Source organism: Cyphomyrmex costatus, unplaced genomic scaffold (assembly GCF_001594065.2).
Source record: "Cyphomyrmex costatus isolate MS0001 unplaced genomic scaffold, Ccosl1.0 scaffold980, whole genome shotgun sequence".
Lineage (NCBI taxonomy): Eukaryota > Metazoa > Arthropoda > Insecta > Hymenoptera > Formicidae > Cyphomyrmex > Cyphomyrmex costatus.
The window spans coordinates 162,411-181,185 of record NW_017280573.1 but is presented as its reverse complement, the minus strand read 5'-3'; the positions used below and the strand labels follow the sequence as shown (position 1 = coordinate 181,185).

General features: G+C 33.7%; 1 protein-coding gene across 1 annotated transcript in view; it reads left to right on the top strand.

Annotated features, from left to right (window-relative positions):
* Positions 1 to 18,522, top strand: part of side (motor axon guidance molcule sidestep) — a 19,255-nt gene extending 733 nt beyond the window's left edge. The window contains exons 2-12 of the mRNA XM_018550468.1: positions 7,184 to 7,316; positions 11,752 to 11,963; positions 12,037 to 12,147; positions 12,693 to 12,908; positions 14,838 to 15,134; positions 15,396 to 15,526; positions 15,608 to 15,767; positions 16,074 to 16,376; positions 16,718 to 17,173; positions 17,578 to 17,787; positions 17,868 to 18,522. Of these exons, the coding sequence (XP_018405970.1) occupies positions 7,184 to 7,316; positions 11,752 to 11,963; positions 12,037 to 12,147; positions 12,693 to 12,908; positions 14,838 to 15,134; positions 15,396 to 15,526; positions 15,608 to 15,767; positions 16,074 to 16,376; positions 16,718 to 17,173; positions 17,578 to 17,787; positions 17,868 to 17,911 (2,273 nt within the window). The 3' untranslated portion in view covers positions 17,912 to 18,522. The remainder of the gene's footprint in view (positions 1 to 7,183; positions 7,317 to 11,751; positions 11,964 to 12,036; positions 12,148 to 12,692; positions 12,909 to 14,837; positions 15,135 to 15,395; positions 15,527 to 15,607; positions 15,768 to 16,073; positions 16,377 to 16,717; positions 17,174 to 17,577; positions 17,788 to 17,867) is intronic.
* Positions 18,523 to 18,775: the final 253 nt, after the last annotated feature.

Genomic DNA, 18,775 nt, shown 5'->3' with positions numbered 1-18,775 from the left:
GAGAGAGAGAGAGAGAGAGAGAGAGAGAGAGAGAGAGAGAGAGAGAGAGAGAGAGAGAGAACTTGAGCTTATTATTAAAAAAAGAATAAAAAGGAAAAAGAAAGTTTCGAGTAAGAAGAATCCATGATTTTGGGTCATTTTGACGTAATTTGTAAAGTGTCTTAGCAGTTTTTCACCATCGAAACCAACCGGAAGGATTTAAATAAACCCGCAGGCCTGTAATGCCCGCATACGACCTAGTGACATTTTATAGCGTTCGTAAAATTCAATCAAGACACTATTTATGACGTTCAATCTCTAGCACATTACAAACAATTTTACACGATGCGTTATTTCCTGTTTATATCATTGCGATACAATATCTCAATTCGCACAGAGAAGGAAGCAGATAAAACATTGCATTCGCTATCGCGCAAGAAATGTCATACACGAATACAATTTAATTAATCATGTCGCGTCGCGAGAAAGAATTTGGCGAGTGCGGTGATAGCTATGTCACGACGAATAAGTAGACAAAAATTGGAATTGCTGTCTGAAATAGACGTCGCCAGTTTAATTTGGCGAGACTGTCGACGTTTGCTAGTATGCCAGAATAATTACGTTATTAGTCTCCGAGTTGCGGACACTCGGAAAATCGTGATGTGAAAAAAAAACATTACGCAGAATCCGGAAGGGTTTACCACCTCGGTAAAACGTGTTGTAAGTGAAATTAAATTTATGGATTTTGTGATTACGACGCAGTTAATAACATTCGTCGGTCAGTGTCTAGGTAATTTCTCTCTTGTAGTTATTTAATAATTATATAATATGTTTTTTTCATATTTGATACAAATATTCAAGAATAATCAATACTTATTTTTGTCACTACAAATCTAATTTTAAATTAAAGAACCTGCTTTACAAGTTCAGGAAAAAGATTTAAATTAACAAATTAAATTGACTGTCTCTACGTAAAAAATTATTATATTCTATTTTTTTTTATTCTTTTGTTTTATTTTTAAATAGTGGACATTGAATAAAATTGATAAATTTTAATGATAAAAGAATAAAAAATATACTTTGTATTATGGATTTTTTGACTAATTAAATGCGTAAGGAGAATATCAAGAAAAATTTCACATGATAAAAAAATAACATTGATTGACGCTAATGATCTTAAATCTAATTGCGCGTTAAGATTTACTAATGTAAGGGGAAAAGTACCGAACCGCAGCGTGTTAAAATAATGAGCGGCACAATGCTAAAGTAACCGCATTGTAATCGTTAAGATAAAATAATCGCGCTTAATTTATCTACCCGCGAATTATATCCGCGAATCGATAACGCGTGTGACAGGATCCTGTCACGTGAAAAACAGTTCATTAAAAGGAAACGCCGTAAGCGCGGATTGGCGAGTGAATTTTTTCGTTAATGACTTCTTTCATTGGCCGTCTAATAGAATTAAGCTATTATTAGGAAAAATAAAAAAAAGAAGACAACGCGATCTCTCTCGAATCTCACACAAAAATGTAGGAACATGGACCATTTCGATTTTGCGTCGAAAGAATTGCGTGATTTATTTTCAGCATGGAAAGAAACCTTCGAATGTTTGGCTCTGTCACCGAAGTGTGATCATTTATATACAATATGTACACTCGAAGGAATCATTGTAAATTGTGAATTAACGTTGCCAACAAACATGACGTATTCATAAATTTTGAAATGCAGTAGCAACATCGAGGGACACATGAAAATGTATCATTCCAGCAAATATATTGAAAACGCATCTATTATAAATACAAAAATCAATGTAAATGTCTAAGTTTGGCGATGAAGCTTGATCGTTTTATAATATCGATCGTTTGATCGTTTAGACATTTACTTACATGAAAGATAATACAATCCCGCCATTTATCATCAGTCTTATGTAGGAGAGAGAATCGCAAGAACCTTTACATGTTTGTCTAACAGTAAAAGTCATGCGGAACGGCCCGTTGCGAAAGCAACACTTTCGGTAAAATGAAAACACATAAACCACTGCAATGTGCTTTTCGTGCTCGGATCACCATCGTTATGTCTCGACAATTCTCTCTATAATGCATGCTAATCTCTTGATACACAGTCTAATCCAATTTACATCTTATCTATAAGATATGCATGAAAGATCAACGAGGTTTTTATATCAAAGATTGAGTTCGTAAAATGATATTAAAAGGAAAAATATACACAAAGAAAAAAATATTCTAAAAAATATAAGAATAAAAATATAACATTAATCTCTCTTACTCTCTAAAACTTTTATAGTAAATCTCACTCTTAAAGATTGAAAATTAAGCCGCTCTTTTTCAAGAGTAAGTCACTCTGGCTCAATTTTCACTCTTCAGTGTCCACTTGAAAGAATTTACAAATATTTCTTCTCATCGCTTAACTTTGTAACTTTCTTATGTTGTGCATTCGAATAAATTTTAAAGATTTATCTTTTTTGTATATATATTGTTTTATAGTTAATTAAAATAATCAATATCGGCAACTAATTACTATAAGAAAATAAATGAGTTTAATTTCACGAAATTTTAAATATAAATTACACCTTTAACATGCTGGTAAATGCATTTAATTAGTGCGCATGTACTAACTTGTTGCGAATATCAGAAATGATAAAGTAGAACAAAATAATTCCTCATTAAATAGAAACGGACCTTTGCACATATTCTGGAGCGATATTCGCGATAATTATACATTAGTTTCTATGCATAATTGAAAGCGTAATTAGCGTAGTCAGCGTAAAATGCGTTTTACAAATATTTTACAGTATGATACACACCGCCGATGTTCCATTATATTACTTATAGTTGTTCAGTCCTTATTGATTCGAATAATCGTTGATTCATCAAACAAGATCCGCATTATAATTAATTGCAGTGCATTTTGTCCAACCGCTTACTGATCCCAAACCCGCTGTTGTGCGTGACACATGTCGCCAGCGTTACGGACGAGTATGTAGTTGATTATATGCATGAAAATTACATGGAAGATACAGATTATATATAGACACGTCAAATATGTACGCAATATCATTGAAATAGTTAATAGCGTAAATCTACACATTATTTTGTTAACAACAATCCAATTGTCGAAATAATTAGCAACTTTATATTGATCGAAACGCATTATTTCTTGTGTATATAACTGAATCTATGAGAACATTTTTATTTTTAAACTCACACAATTATAAATTATAAATGATATTATTCATATAAATTCAGTTATAATGAAATACTAAAGTGTGTCATATGTGTATTTTGTGAAAGATAAAATTAAAATCTGTTATCGTTCCGACACTGATCATGAAACATTGCGTCGTCAATGTTTGAACTCAAGGGTCGAACGATAAAATAGCGAGGTGGAACATAGTAAAAGGGTTGCCTTTGAAAGCGGAACAGGTTTGACTAATGTAACAAGGAAACCACGCGGGATACGTGGGTCAGAGCATTGGTGAAATTATCATACAAAGTGGTCAAAGTCTATCCCGGTGTACTCTCCTTTTCCATCCCTCGGGCGACCCTTGGGACGGACAGCTCGCAGGGTGGTCGAATAAGGAACAGAAGGTGGTCGACCGAGAATATCGACATAATTGTTGGGTTGCGTGATGGCTCGTTATTTGGAAATAGATCCGGATAATTTAGATAGGTGGCCACATGTTCTTCGTAAATAATTACTGAACATTGAGAGATGAGATATATTACCTATTTCTCAAACAAGAATTCTCCTAATAATTTCGGTCATCATAACTCTTCAGTGACTTAAATTCGATATATCAAGCTTTCACATTAATCAATATTACTACTATTAATCATTTTACATTTTATATGAAATTTTCATTTTTATTTGTGTGTAAAGTTTGCCCCCAATATTTATCATACATTTTCATATATATATATATATAATAACAAAATTAATATATTATTTTAAAAAATTACTATTGTTATTATTATTAGTAATAGTTTATTTTATTATTATTAACAGTTTACGAATTCATTCGTTTATGTGCAATTTTGTATTTAAATCCTTGTATTTAAATACGTATATATATTCTTACATAAGTAAAGAATTTTCAAATTTTTATGTAAGTTTTACGGTTTTTTTCGATGTTATTTTCTTAAAATCAATACTTTCGTAGGATGGGAGAATTCCATTGCATAATAAACATGACCGCGAATTCGATCCGCGGACGATAGATGCACGATCGAGTGAAAGGAAGGACAAGGAAAGAGGCCAGGCTACGACCCGCACGGAAATAGACGCGAGTCGCCGGAAGCGCGATTTCCCAACGAACACATGATACAAAAATAGCGAAGATATCCCTCTCTCGACTATTATTTACATAACCATTCAATGCACGAGCATCTTTTTTCCGATCATTAGATTGGCTCTCTTGAAAGAGAAAAAAAAAAGGAAAGAGATAACTCTGTTTCTTACATTAAAACAAACAAAAAAAGATAAAGAACGAGAGGAACGTGCGCAGCGATCCACTTCGGGGTCCGTGAACTGTATGTTCATCTTTTTTCTCGCGTAGAAGACAGGTGGATGCAGTAACGGAGTGGTCGACCGCTTAAAAACAACAGTTCTCTACTCTTTTTAACCATGGGCTCTTATGTTTTTTTGTGAGATTGAAATGGAAGAAATATATACTCGTGCCATAAAGAGAAGAATAAAAAGAGAATAACCGTTTTTTGTTCTAATAAGGAAGCGAAGCAATATGATAAAATAATAATAAAAAAAGATAATTATTTCATAAAGAACTTTCATTTAGTTTATAATTTCAAGATATAGATTGTTATGCGCGTAAATTGATATATTCTTAAAAATAAAAATCATAGAAAAAAGTATTAAAAATTTTCTCGATTGTTGCTCGCAATTTCTTGCACATGCATCGAATGCAAAGAAAAGAAATGTGATAAAATAATAATATTTCTCAAATTTTTTCAAGTTAATATAATATATAAAATTGTGTAATAATCTAAAGTTTGAAGATTCTGCCTTGAATGCCTCAACAGGTGCAAATGCGTCGCTGTATAAGGCAAGAATGCCTAACCGCCAATGTAAAACTCGACAGGGCGGTTAGTTGCAACCCTCTCATCGGGTTCTTAAAGGCTCGTTGAGGGTGATGAAACATGTAGCGGCGTACTAATGAAGCGGTTCCTCGCGAGCGACATCGTCGTTATGCTCGCGTGGCCACGTGCACGATGTTATGCACAGAAGAGATGCATCCGCTTTGCTAAACTCGGTCCGATCTTGTACGAATAAGTAATGACATGAAAATTTATGTGACTTTTAACATAAATAAGTGAAGAAAGTCATATTCGGTCAAAGCGGATCTTGCTGCTTAATAATGGGCGAGTTCAAGACGGTAAAACGGCTAGAAATACTTGCCGAGCGATTGAATATGATTGGTTGGATCTATAAGTAATAACCAATTATGTTCATTTGCTTGGCGAGCAGGCTTTGTCAACTTGAACATGCCTAATATCGTTACGTGAATTTTACAATTTCTAGTTCAAGTAAACAGTTACTCGCTGATTATTATTTATCGATCTTGACACAATTCTATATTCCTTAAAAAAACCTTTTAAAAAAAGAAAGAATATACACCAAGTGCATAAAAAAGGTACCGAATTCTTCGTAGTCAAAAAATAGACATGAAGTAAACGTAATTAACCAAATATTTCACTACGCAAGATATAATACATAAGATAGACCGAAAGTGGCTAAAATTGGATTATAGTGAAGAAAAAATTGGTGTGCCCGGGTCGCATTAAAACGCAATAATTCTAGAACCAGTATGGCTCTATCGCAATATTCTGCAGATATACATATATAATATATGATCAGAATCTTCTTACTTATCCATTTTCAACCAAACCATTTTTCTCAAAGTGTAGTGTAGGTAATATTAAAAATTAAATTAGCAAGTATTTTATTATAATAATACTGATGCTATAATGAGCACGAAGCGAATGTAGCTCTATTTGTTTATTTGGACATTTTTAAGTAAATTTTTTTACTATTGTTTATGCGACTTTCTTTCTTCTGCATATTTCCGAGTATAATTTGAACGGAAAAATCTTTTCGGTCACGTATGTTCAACGTATTGTTATCGCATATTGCGTCACAAGTCTATTGAGTTCTGTCAAAGACAAAAAAAAATGGGAACTCGATAAAATACCCAACAAGAGACGTTTCCAGATGTTTGCGTTCACAATGGAAGAGTTATCAATGGCATACCGGAATGTGCATTAACAGCAGCGCGCCTCGTGCACGTGCGACGGCGGCTGTCCGGTCGGCCGTCGGCTTACGTTATGTCGTTTCTATTTTCTGCACTGGTACTTCATAAACGGTGTGGCGAATCTAAGTTTAAATCCCGCGCTGAGGGCCGCGTAAAATCATGAACAATGGTGCATCGAACTGATGTCCACTGTCGCGGTTGCAATTGTGCGATGAACTAGCAGAGTGTGATGGAAACGATTGTGTTGCGTGAAGAAGCTTGAAGACAACAGGCCAGAGTATTCTTAGTCGTGTTTACATTTCAATTTGTTTACTCTGAAATATATCAATTTAAAAACTGCAAAATTCTCTCTCTCTCTCTCTTTCTTACAATTAAAACAATTAAACAAATTCGTGTAAGTTAAATAATAATTAGATATTATATATATTATATATATATGTATGTGCGTATATAAAATATAATAAATGTGCTCACATTTGTACAATATTATGTAGAATTTAATTTTTTTTATTTGTATTTATTTTTTATGTATATTTATTTCAAAATAACATAAACAAAATTACAAACTGGAATTTCAATACAACATTAGGGGATGGTATTTTCCTTTAATATTTTTGTTAACATTTTTACGATAATTCGTTGATTTATACAATCTTCCGCCAACCATTTAAGGGCATAATTGCATAAAACGTATGGTTCATATATTATGGAAATAATTTGTATTTCGATTTTTTAAATAGCTCGATGTACGATGGTTATTGATCATAATTTTAAACAGACGGAATATTCCGATCTTTTGCTTTCTAAATCCCTTGGTTGAATTTCGTAGAATCAAGTGCTAAAATTATGATGAAAGTTTAGAATAAGAAGAAAAATATCGCAGACGTAGTAGAAAATATGCAATTTTTCTTCTTTCAGTGCCAGTGAGATTAGTCTGGGCCACAGAAGGCGATGATGTGGAGCTGCCATGCGACATCACACCGCCAATGCCAGAGGATTCGGTTAACATGGTTCTTTGGTTCAAGGACAATGCTGGGATACCGCTCTACAGGCAAGTCTTGCACTTTAAAAATAATTCTACCCCGATCCGACTATTTTTACATGGCGCTAAAGCCGCAAAGCTAGGACATCAACCTATCTGAGTTTAACTGTGCGAAAGATGTCACCATTAATTTCACAAATCATAACCAAGCTTCGAATCACTCCACAAAAATTAAAAGAAGCAGAGATATAGAGATCTGTGAAAAACCTACGTTTACACAAATTTATATGCAGATCAGAATAGATTTCTTAAAACGCAGCAGAAACGATATTTTCTTTCTCTGAGTGTATGCGGTCTGAAAGCTTAAAAATATTCTTCCTGCTCTTAATTTCCTGTTTTCTAAGAACCCACGACAACTGATTTACGTGGTTGACTTTCTGCCGAATGCCGGCTAGGTCCGCGTTATTGGGGGATGGGATGCCATTGTTCTGAAACCGCATCTCGAAATATCCCGGCGCTAGCCTAGGCCCGAGCATGAACTCTCATTATGGACACCTCCGACGTGCTCTGCTCACGACATATAAATATCACGGCTCATTAACTGTCTGCAACTAAGCGCCAGCCCATATTTCAATGCTATGTGAAAATCGTTTTTATAATTAAATCATTTTATATTAAAAAGAACTAACTGACGGTCTTAATTATATGTCCAGTTTGAGACGCAATTGAAATAATTAGAATCATCAAATTTAAAACTTTTATCTTAAAAATATTAATATAAAGTTTTTGTAAAATTTATAATACGTTTTATATATAGTTATGATATGAATTTGAACCGAGATGAGAATAAATCTATTTAAAGAATCCTATTATAAGAAAATATTTGATCAAAGCGAATCTTAATGCTTAAATGTTTCTAAATGTGATTACGTATCTGATTCTACAAATCACATATCTGTTTTTTTTATCCTAAAACGCAATTATAAGTAAAACCAAAATAATTATATTACTTGTTAAATTTATAAGTAATTTAATAATTTCTGACGCTAAACATCTTTATAATTTATAAAATTATTTATAATTTATAAGAAATAATGTGATGTGAGAATCATAAATCTGCATAAAATATTGTTTTATATAATATATATAATATGTATACACACGTATTTACATATATACATATCTATATGTATCTATATATTCGTATTTGTTCAGTATTAATTTTTAATATAATACATTAAACTTAAAATAAATTTTAATTTCTAAATAAATGTACATGATTTTTAAGGAATGTTTTGAAAATCATCATTTGCTATTCATCATCTGCCGTATCTATTTTATACGAATCATCGCGTGCATGATTATATTATAGAAATGGATAGGTTGTGTATTGGTGCGTACACGAGGAAATTCAAGTTAAGCTAGATCAGGACTGTATAAATAATTCGACCGAATTTCCACGATCGGAAGTATAGGATGATGGAATTTCATAACACGATCCACAGAGATTCAGGAATAGCAGTCGATCGAAGACCCTTTTCAGTTGACAGGCATTAAACCGAGCGCAGGCGTCGCTTATTTACGAAAACGGTCTCTGGAATCATAAAGTAAAATATTTCCTCATCAACTACCACCGTTCGTCTATGAAAAATAAATGGAACTGTATGTAAAAGTTGCGCGTGTTTGAAAGAATTTTTATTATCTACGAATTTTTATTATTTTATTATGGTCTGTGTTTTAAATTTCGTACTTGTGTTTCGTTTGTAGAAACCTAAAATGTAATATAAAACATTATGTAAATACACGAGTTGCTTTAGTCTCATTATATATATCATTATTTTTTAAATAAGATGTATTTTCCTTTCAGATTTTGAAATCAGAGAGAAAATAAAAAGGAAATGTTACTGAAGTAATTATAAAAAATTGTAATTAGGTATAAAATAAAAGTCAAATTAAGAAAAATTTGTTTTTATTAAATGTAAATACATCTTACTTCGGGTGGAAGTTTATATAAATTTCATAGAAATTCTCGGGGCTACAAAAGAAAACACGGATAACTAAAAGTAAAATGCGAAAGTGCATCGTGTAATGTGGACGATGAAGGAAACTGTCAGTGAGTGGTTATCAGAAACGTGATGGTTATAAGGCTCACAAGAGAGCATACAGTTCCAGATAATATCAAAGGACCTTCATAGAAGAAATATAACAAGCAAAAGGGAGATTGTAGAGCGTCAAAGGAAAGTGCAAGCGAGTTGTGAGGATGGAACATAAAGCAGTCTCTAGTTATTCGTACCTTCTGCTGGTGAAGCGTTTCTCACAACCTCTCGCGGATTCGCGTTTCCGATAGTCGCTGAAATGGTCACGAAAATGGTAGAAAAAAAGGAAAAGAAACGAATCGTGCCAAGTTAGAAGGAATTTACGCTGCCGTGCTTTGAATCCGACAACGAAATGTTTTATCGTAATATATTTATATCTTTTATTTCAATACATGAAAATAAAATTTAGATTAAATTCGACAAAATTGGAGTTTGCTGCGCGAGTTTAGCATCTACAACTATAAACATTTGATAATTTAATAAAGAAATTATGCCTGTAAGCGATTATTAGTATATTAATTCAATTAATTCTTTGCTACAATGAAGATTGTTAATATAATTAATTTCCTCCATTACAGCAGCAAAAGTATTATATATCATCTTAGATAGCATGTTTTGTTAAAAGTTTTAATCTATACATATATTGGACTGATTTTTGTTTAGAAGGTTATTTATATTATTGTAACAAATTTATTGTGCTATAATAACAAATAATTAATTATCTACATATAATCGCTAATTTCATTTAGCTAAATTTATAACTTTGTTAATTTAATATAGAAAAAAATAACTGTCTGTACATAGTATAGCTGTAGATTTGTTGCATCTGTGAAATTTTTAATTGTTTTAACAAATCTGTTTTTTTTTTCGTGTATATAAAATGAGGACAATTTTTTACTGTTAAATTCGTATATCATAAACGTGAGTAAATTTAGAGTCCTTAACAGTTTCATGGTGACATCAAATTACGACTTCATCGATTACGAGCATGATTTAAGCAAGAGTTAGTCTACCGACTGCTTTTTGCGTTTAACATCTTCGAATTCCTCGTAAAGGAGGACATTTCGTGCATTCGAAGAAATGTCATATTCTCGTTTCAATGGATGGAAAATGGCTTTTGCTCAATTTCACGACACATAATCTAGATTACATGAGATGGAATTTTCCGTCCTCCGTTGCTTCCGACTTTGACGGCGTATTTGGCGAAGATCGTCGTCAACTGCATATCAACGACGGATCGCGCGGACGTGCGGTAAACAGCTTCAGTGATATCACTTTTTCCGTTGTCAGCTGTCCGTTTTTCCGCCGCCTGGTCGGAACGATTTCCTGTTCCCGTTATTACGCAATAGTCAGCTCTCTAAGCTGAGAGGATCTAAATCCGTGAGTGGCGAGTCTGCCAACTGTCCTTTTTTTTAACCGCGAATAGACGACGCGCGATGCACGCGAATTTAGCCACTAAGAGCCAATTGGCGAAAGCGCGATGTTTACCGAGTTTCCGCACCGGAAATACTCAAGATCGCGATGGAGAAGATTAGCCTAGAAAATTCCTCTTGAATGAATTGATGGCGCCTCGACTTGAAGAGAGACATTCCTTAAATAACGATGCAGCTCAAGCAAATATTTTTATCTTTTAAAAAAGTAAAAATAAATCCTTTTCTGATTACCGAGAGAAACATCTCAAAGAAAGAAAATACATTTTACAGCGTATTTTTTCTTCGCGTTCTTTAAATTTTTAGATTATTTTGAAAATATGTAGTTGTATTGAATACACGATAGGTTCTCGATGCCTTGGAGAAGATAGCATTTTCTTGATCTTCAATGTAAGATTATTTCGTCCATGCTTAGTCGCCAGAATCTCGTTTGTAATAACAGAGTACACCCCGTTTAAGTGAGATTGAGATTTGGACAGACTATATGTAACATGTCTCTATTCAGTATATAGGTTTCCCACATATATGACAATACTCAATATTTTTATTCCGTGAAATTGTTCGCGTTTACTAAAGCGAGTTGTTTACTCACGTATTCGTTCGTGCTCGTTCGCTTGGTCTAATTTAAAAGAAATACAAATTACATGTTTAAAAGAATTCAAACTGATCAAAATATAGTTTAATTATTACTTTTATAATGTTACACATTATAGTGCAATAAAATAAATTACTAAATCTTAATATATATTGTAATTCTTTGAATAATACTAAATAAACATTTTTTTGCAGTAAATAAATGTTAAATCAAATTAATAGTTTTTGGGTCAAATAAATATATATATTTACATTTAATAAATATTTATTAAAATTTAGTGTTTATTTCAATGTAATTATAATAATATAATATATAATGTAATATAATATTTTTATGTTATATTATATATTATAATTTGATATATTAAATGTTCCTCTCTGCAGTTTGGACGCGAGAAACGGTAGCTTGATTAATGCTATCCATTGGGCGGTCAGCGACGACATCGGAAAACGAACATACTTCCAGGTTGGCGACGGTCATCGAGCGAAATTAAAAGTCACCAAAGTGACGTTGAAAGACCAGGGGGTCTTCAGGTGTAGAGTAGACTTCGTGGATTCTCCGACGCGAAACTTTCGCGTGAACTTGACTCTAGTTGGTAACTATCGCGTTTCAAAAGTTACAAGAGAGCGATGAAACATTCGTTACACCATCGCGTTTGACTCTTTTAGAACAGCCAAGTAAGCCTGTGATATATGACGCCCAAGGACGAGAGGTAACGGGGGTGGGCGGCCCTTTTCTCGAGGGTTACAACCTTGCTTTGATATGTCAAGTGGCCGGAGGTAAAGTCTTATCTTCTTAAGTTTATAACGCATACTTGCGCGTCAACACTTTTTGTCATTATTCAGTGCATGTAAAAGTTATTATGTTTCTAAATTGACTCTGTTTAGTATAATAGAAAAATCCAGTAGAAATCTTGCAATGATAAGATTCTTTAAGAATGTTCTAACTGCACTGTATCAGCGAAAAGTATCAGCCAAAGCAAGTAGTTAGTCTTTTCTCTGTGTATAGAAGTGCAAACACACCCTAGATTAATAAAAACGTAATAAAAAGTTGTCGAATGGAAAATTTCCAAAGTTTTCTTTAGAAACTTTTTTTAAAAATATTTGTACTTTCGGAGATAAATAAAGTCTTTAATTTCTCATTAGATCTAAATGTATAAACTAACTATAGATTACTGCATTCAACAGAAAATTTATTTTGCAGCTGTTAGAAGTTTTCTTTGCTGAGATTGAATTATTCTTCTAGATCTGAAGCAATATTCGTATATATGTAAATCGTATTGAGAGTTGGTTGATAAAAAATCATATGTGTAATTGATTCACAGGTAAACCTAAGCCCTCGGTGACATGGTGGATGGACGGTGAGCTACTGGATGGCATAGTCGATACTTCATCTATCGGCTTGTCGAGTAGATTTACGGAAAATCACTTATTCATCGACACAATCACCAGGTCACTGTGGGGAGCGAAACTCGAATGTAGAGCTCAATCCGGACCGATGGAGAAACCTATCGTCCGCGAAGTGCCTCTCGACATATATCGTAAGCATCGCATCTTACGCAAAGAGGAATTTAGATAATTCTCGGATGGTTTTATTATAAAATAATTTTGAAGGAATTAAAATTAATCTCAGGAAAATTTTGAAAGACAAGACATGATTATATTCATGACCCTGATTACACGAGCTCGTAAATCTTTTGGCGATCACGCCCTATCGAGGATTTTGACTAGAGGATCTTCCGACGCTTTTTTTTTTAACTTTTTCAATGTTCAAGCGATGAAATGCAAAGGGTGACATTACTAGGAAATGGATCATAAATGCTGCGTTAACGTGACATCTGCTTAAAATAAAATCGAAGAAACACATACACACAAACACACACTTCAAGGCCGTTCACCAAATCCTAAGCACGTGCTAAAAGGCGGTCTCAAGCGGCGCGTGTTAAAGGGCACTCTTGGCACGTTTTATTCGATCGACACATTGCGCTTCCGTTCCTACGCCTTCCTCTCGTATTTATTTTTAGGTCGAGCTAAACAGGAAAATCGTCACACTTTGCATCTACAAGAGGCACAGGGAAAACACTTGTTGCAATCCTCGGAGGAGGATGGTGTTCGAATTTAAACACCGTGCTTACATTTGAAGATATTACAAAAAGAGCAAATTATAGTTGAATTATAAAAATAACTTATTTCTTGCCGTTTTTAATCATTCAATGAAACTTAAATATGAAAAAATTATTTAACGCATTACGCATTATTCAATTATATAGATATAATTTTCCATTTAATTATATTTCCATTTTTTCCTTGATTTCACCCTTTCAAAATTCTTTTTTATCCCGAAATATTTCATAACAAAGAAAGAAATTTAAATATACTATACCATATTTGCGAGCAACTGACCCGCAGCGGAAGCGAAATGAATTCCAACCATTTCACATGGATCTCCTTAACTCCTTTGACGGTCGTATTTCGCAGAATTGTCGTCCAAAAGTAAAAATACACTGTTCGGGTTGGCGGGCATCTGGCCCTCCCTTGGACCGTTATTTTCGTGGCGCAATGCCGACGAGGATTTCAGCTCGCTTATAGTTTTTTGCACCCCGCAGGAATCATCCGTCATGCCTACATCCGCAGATGTAAATTTTTCACGGCGAAGTATGTTACTGGTTAGACACTTCCACATGCTGCTTGCCTTCGTGTCTTCTTATATTAGAAATCTAAAGTCGATTAAGAAGAAACAACAAAATGTACTAGCACGAAACATAGAAATGAGATTTTCAAATATTTAACTTAATCCTTTGATGCTTTATACCTCATTGACCAGCAGCGAGATTCTATAAATGTCTTATTGATGATTGTCATTATCGTTAACTAGCGACAGCCAATGACAGGACAATTCTGAAAGAAAACGCGGCTCTCACTTGGCTGTCGCTAATTAATGATAGCTTATATAATTGTAGATAAAACGTTTAGAGAATCCCGCAACATCTTTCTTTTTTATTGTTTCTAACTTTTTTATTAATTAAAATACATTTGTTTGTTACTGTTAATGTCTGACATTTTGATAGAAACAATTTTTTTTTACAATATTTTCATTTTTATGAAAATTATTAGCAATCGAATTGAGTTAGATATGCCATACCTAAGTATTATATTTCATTCCTATACAGTGCGGCACTGAAAGATTATTATTTTCACAAAATAAGTGAAAAGTACCTTATTTATTTAAAGCGGATTTAATAATATGTATAATAATATATTTTCACATGAATTTATTAATATAAATTCTAATTTATGCGGACTGCGTATCGATTATTTGTTTTTGAAACACAGCCTCTAATTGAGGTTGAATACGTCACGAATTAAATTGATATAACTTTACACTTTAATAATAATAATAATGATGCGCTAATACGTAATATTTGTATCCATAATTTAATATTTTGCTCTTAACTCCTATCATATTTTAGTGAAACCGGCAGTCGTGAAGATTGTTCTGAGTGAAGAACAGATTTTCGCGGGTCGTCCAATTGCCGCCAAATGCGAGACGTGGGGTAGTTCTCCAGCGGCTAGGATTATTTGGAGACTCGGCGAACATGTAATGAGCGATCCCAACGTATCCACCACACAAAGGAGTAACTCGACAGTAAGCAAGGTAGCCTTGGTTCTCGGCAAAGATGACGATGGCAAGGAACTAGTTTGCCGCGCTGAAAATCCAAGATTTCCCGGAGGAGTGCTTGAAGAAGTCAAAACACTTCGCATCTCTTGTGAGTCTTCTTATAACTTTGTAATATTTTTGTAATTTTCGATTTACAATAAATTCTTTTCACAATAAATGAACAGTATTAAATGTATAAACGTATCTAAGAACTTTTTTTTTTTTTAGTAAAATAGCAAGTGCTATAAAAAAATATTTTTTGAAGAATCTGTCTTTTATATTTAAATTCTCCATCAACCAAAACGACAATATTCGTTGCGAAATCAAGTGTTATAATAAATAATGATATAATCTCTCCAATTACAAACAGATGCTCCAGTAGTTGTCGCTCGTTTGGCTAACGGTTACGTCTTGGACACTTTGAGGGAGGGCGACGATCTCAAGTTGATCTGCGACGTTCAGAGCAATCCACCACCGACACAAGTGACTTGGTACCACGATGTAAGTAGAAAGAGAAGAAGGAAAAAAAAGAGACTCATAATCCAACATGATTGACTGCTACCCAAATTCTCGTTCTTATAGAATCAGCGGCTGGAGCACGACGTAAGCGTCGGAATTCTGCTGGCTTCTAACTCGTTGACCCTCCGCGTACTCGCACTCGCACACGTCGGCGAGTATTCCTGCGTGGCCACGAACGCCGTAGGAGAAACTCACAGCCCGCCGCTTTTTATTCACATGAAATGTGAGTAGTCGCTGTATTTATTAACATACTGCATGAGACTTACTTTCGTGTAAAAATAAATCATTTTTACATCTTAAACAGTATCATAAGCATAGACAGCAATGTCTACGACAAACTAAATTAGTTATGTTAAGATTGTCTAATTTGATTTAAATATCTCTGATCTAAATATTATTAATTATTTATATATATATTTATTATTAATATATTATTATAAATTATTTATATTTATATTTTAATATTTGTGATATAATTAAATAAAATAACATTAAATATTTTTATGTATAATCTTCGTGCTTTTGATAGACGCACCGAGGTGCAGAGAAGATAACGAGAAAAGAGAAATCGCCGTTGCTCGACATGAAACGGTACTGCTCAAATGCGAGGTGGAAGCATTACCTGATGACTATGTACGATTTTCATGGACTTACAACGGTACTGTCGGCGATGTTCTACCTATGCCGAACTCGAGAGTCGAAAATAAAGGGCTTGTGAGCATGCTAGAATACACCCCCAACACGGAAACCGATTATGGCACGTTGGCTTGCTGGGCGAGCAACAGCATTGGACGGCAAAGAACACCCTGTATATTTAACATCGTACCTGCTAGTGAGTTATCAGCCATTAATTACGTTATCGTCTCTTGTATCTTCATTAACACTCCTGATGACAGAAGCTGTACGTCTCCGAATAAACATAAAACTTTTTAAAAATTAGAATGTAAATTTTTTTATTAGCGGATTTTTAAAAGTCTGTTTAATTTTTAGATGGCGGGAATTTACTTTTTAAATTTTATAGTTTTTTCTTGAGTAAGATTTGTTGTAATTTATTATTTTATTATATTTCTTGCCTCAAAATAAGCTACTATTTTAAATTGCTTTTCTATCGTATAAAAATTAAAAGAGTTACATCTTCATTTCGATCAAATGCCAAGTTCTTTTATCGCTTAGAACCACCGCAACCACCATTAGACTGTGCGTTGCACAACGAGACCAGCTCGCTAGAGGTTAATTGCATCCCGGGATCGGACGGTGGGTCGCCGCAACACTTTTTGTTGGAAGTACGAGGGTCTCTTAGGAGTTCTGAGATCGGCCATATCGGACCTCACACCCTTCAAACGCCTCAGAGTGATCAGGGAATGGTCGGGGATTCTCCACCTATATATCAGGATATGAATCCGACTCCGAATTTCCAGCTTCATGATCTTGAACCAGGCTACGATTACACGGTATATATTTACGCCGTTAATGGACGTGGCATGAGCGAACCCGCTCTTTTGAAACACGTTAGGGTTGTCGAACCTATCGGCGGAAAGATGGAGAGAAGCGGGATCTTTTTGGAAGATCTAAAAAAGGCGTTACCGCAAGCGAGCTCCGAAAACATGATCATCGCTATTGCACTGACAGGTACAGGTAAAATCGGTGTTCCTGATTTTTTAGTTTCGCCGAATTTCGCTTAATTACTTGGAAAGCCATGGTTTAATTTTTCGCGAGTTTAAATGGAAATAAAGAATCATTTTTTCACGAGTTAAAAATTTTTGTAAATTATATTTAACATTCTTTTTTAATGTCGCTTTTACTTTAACATTACAATTAAAAGACGCAGTGGCATACATTTTTTCGCACACCAGAAAAAATTATTTCTGAAAGTAATAAAGTTTGTAACACATTTATGAATTTTTAGATTTCCATTTTCTATTATATACACTGTAACATTTAAATTTATATTTTCTTTAATTATATAATCCATTAATATGTACTAATAAATTTTATATTTACTCTCCTTATATAATGCACCTTTGAATTTAAAGGTGCGATAGCGTTGATTCTTATCGGTATTGGAGTAATCATCGGCGTGGTGATCTGCAGGAAAAGATCGAATACTCCTGTTATAGAAGGTCCCGATGATTTTACTACACCGACCTACGTTCCGGCTCAGAGAATTGAGCCTAGAATTAGATATTCTAACGAGAATAGACGTTCTCAAAGAGCGAGCCTCTACGTTGAAGAAAATCGAAAGGGTAGGTGTCATAAAAGATGATAATCTACTTGTATGCTGCTAAAGTTCGAATAATTCCTAAATTATTTAATCTTCTTTCAGAACCAGATTTACTGCATCGAGTGGAGCTTGACTTACAAGATTAAATTACCTGTTTCTGTACAGTTATAAATCAAGATGCAATAAGTGCAATGTTAAATAAAATTCCATACGTAGAATTGCCTCTCGATATTCGCATAAATTTGTAACGTCCTGTATATCGAATTTATATTATGTCATAAAACTGGAAGCATCGTGATTATCAACTATAATGAGTAGCTGTTGGATATGCAAATCGTTTATTTGATGCGAAGGATTAGCGATAGAGCTACGCCGCGGATTCAGAGACATGGTAGTGTCTCGGTATTTTTTACGATTGGGTCGGGAAATTTGCCGGTCTCTCAACGCGAATCGAGATGTTACAAAACATTCTATTAGTTATTTATGTTCGCCTTACATAAAACGTAAAAGATTCGTAGCCGAAATTTTTACGTTAGATTGTATAGAGCGTAAAGTTATAATAACATTACAAAATGTACAGCTATTTTTACAGCGTAGGAGACTAAGACGTACGTATACTTGCAAGTATTAACGTATTAATTGTCGACCTAAAAAACGTGATTTTATGTACCTTTGTCGCTTAATAAAGACTGCTCCAAAAAAAAATATTAATTTTTAAACTAAATTTGAATTGTTTGACATTTTTACAAATTTTAATCGCGCGACTTACTTCACCAATTTTTTTTAGTTATAAACGCAAATTTGTTATATTTACGTCATGCTACTTTGTGTTTTATTACGTTAGTGTAATCGACTCGTTTGAACTTATACTTTTTTTTGAAGCAGTCAGTAGTTTATAAATTATTATTAGTGATTAATTTGTATAATCTTTGATCAGCGTAGTTCACGCTATTCCATATGTAAATACTGTACTCGTATTGATTGATACATAGAATTAAAACAAAAAAATA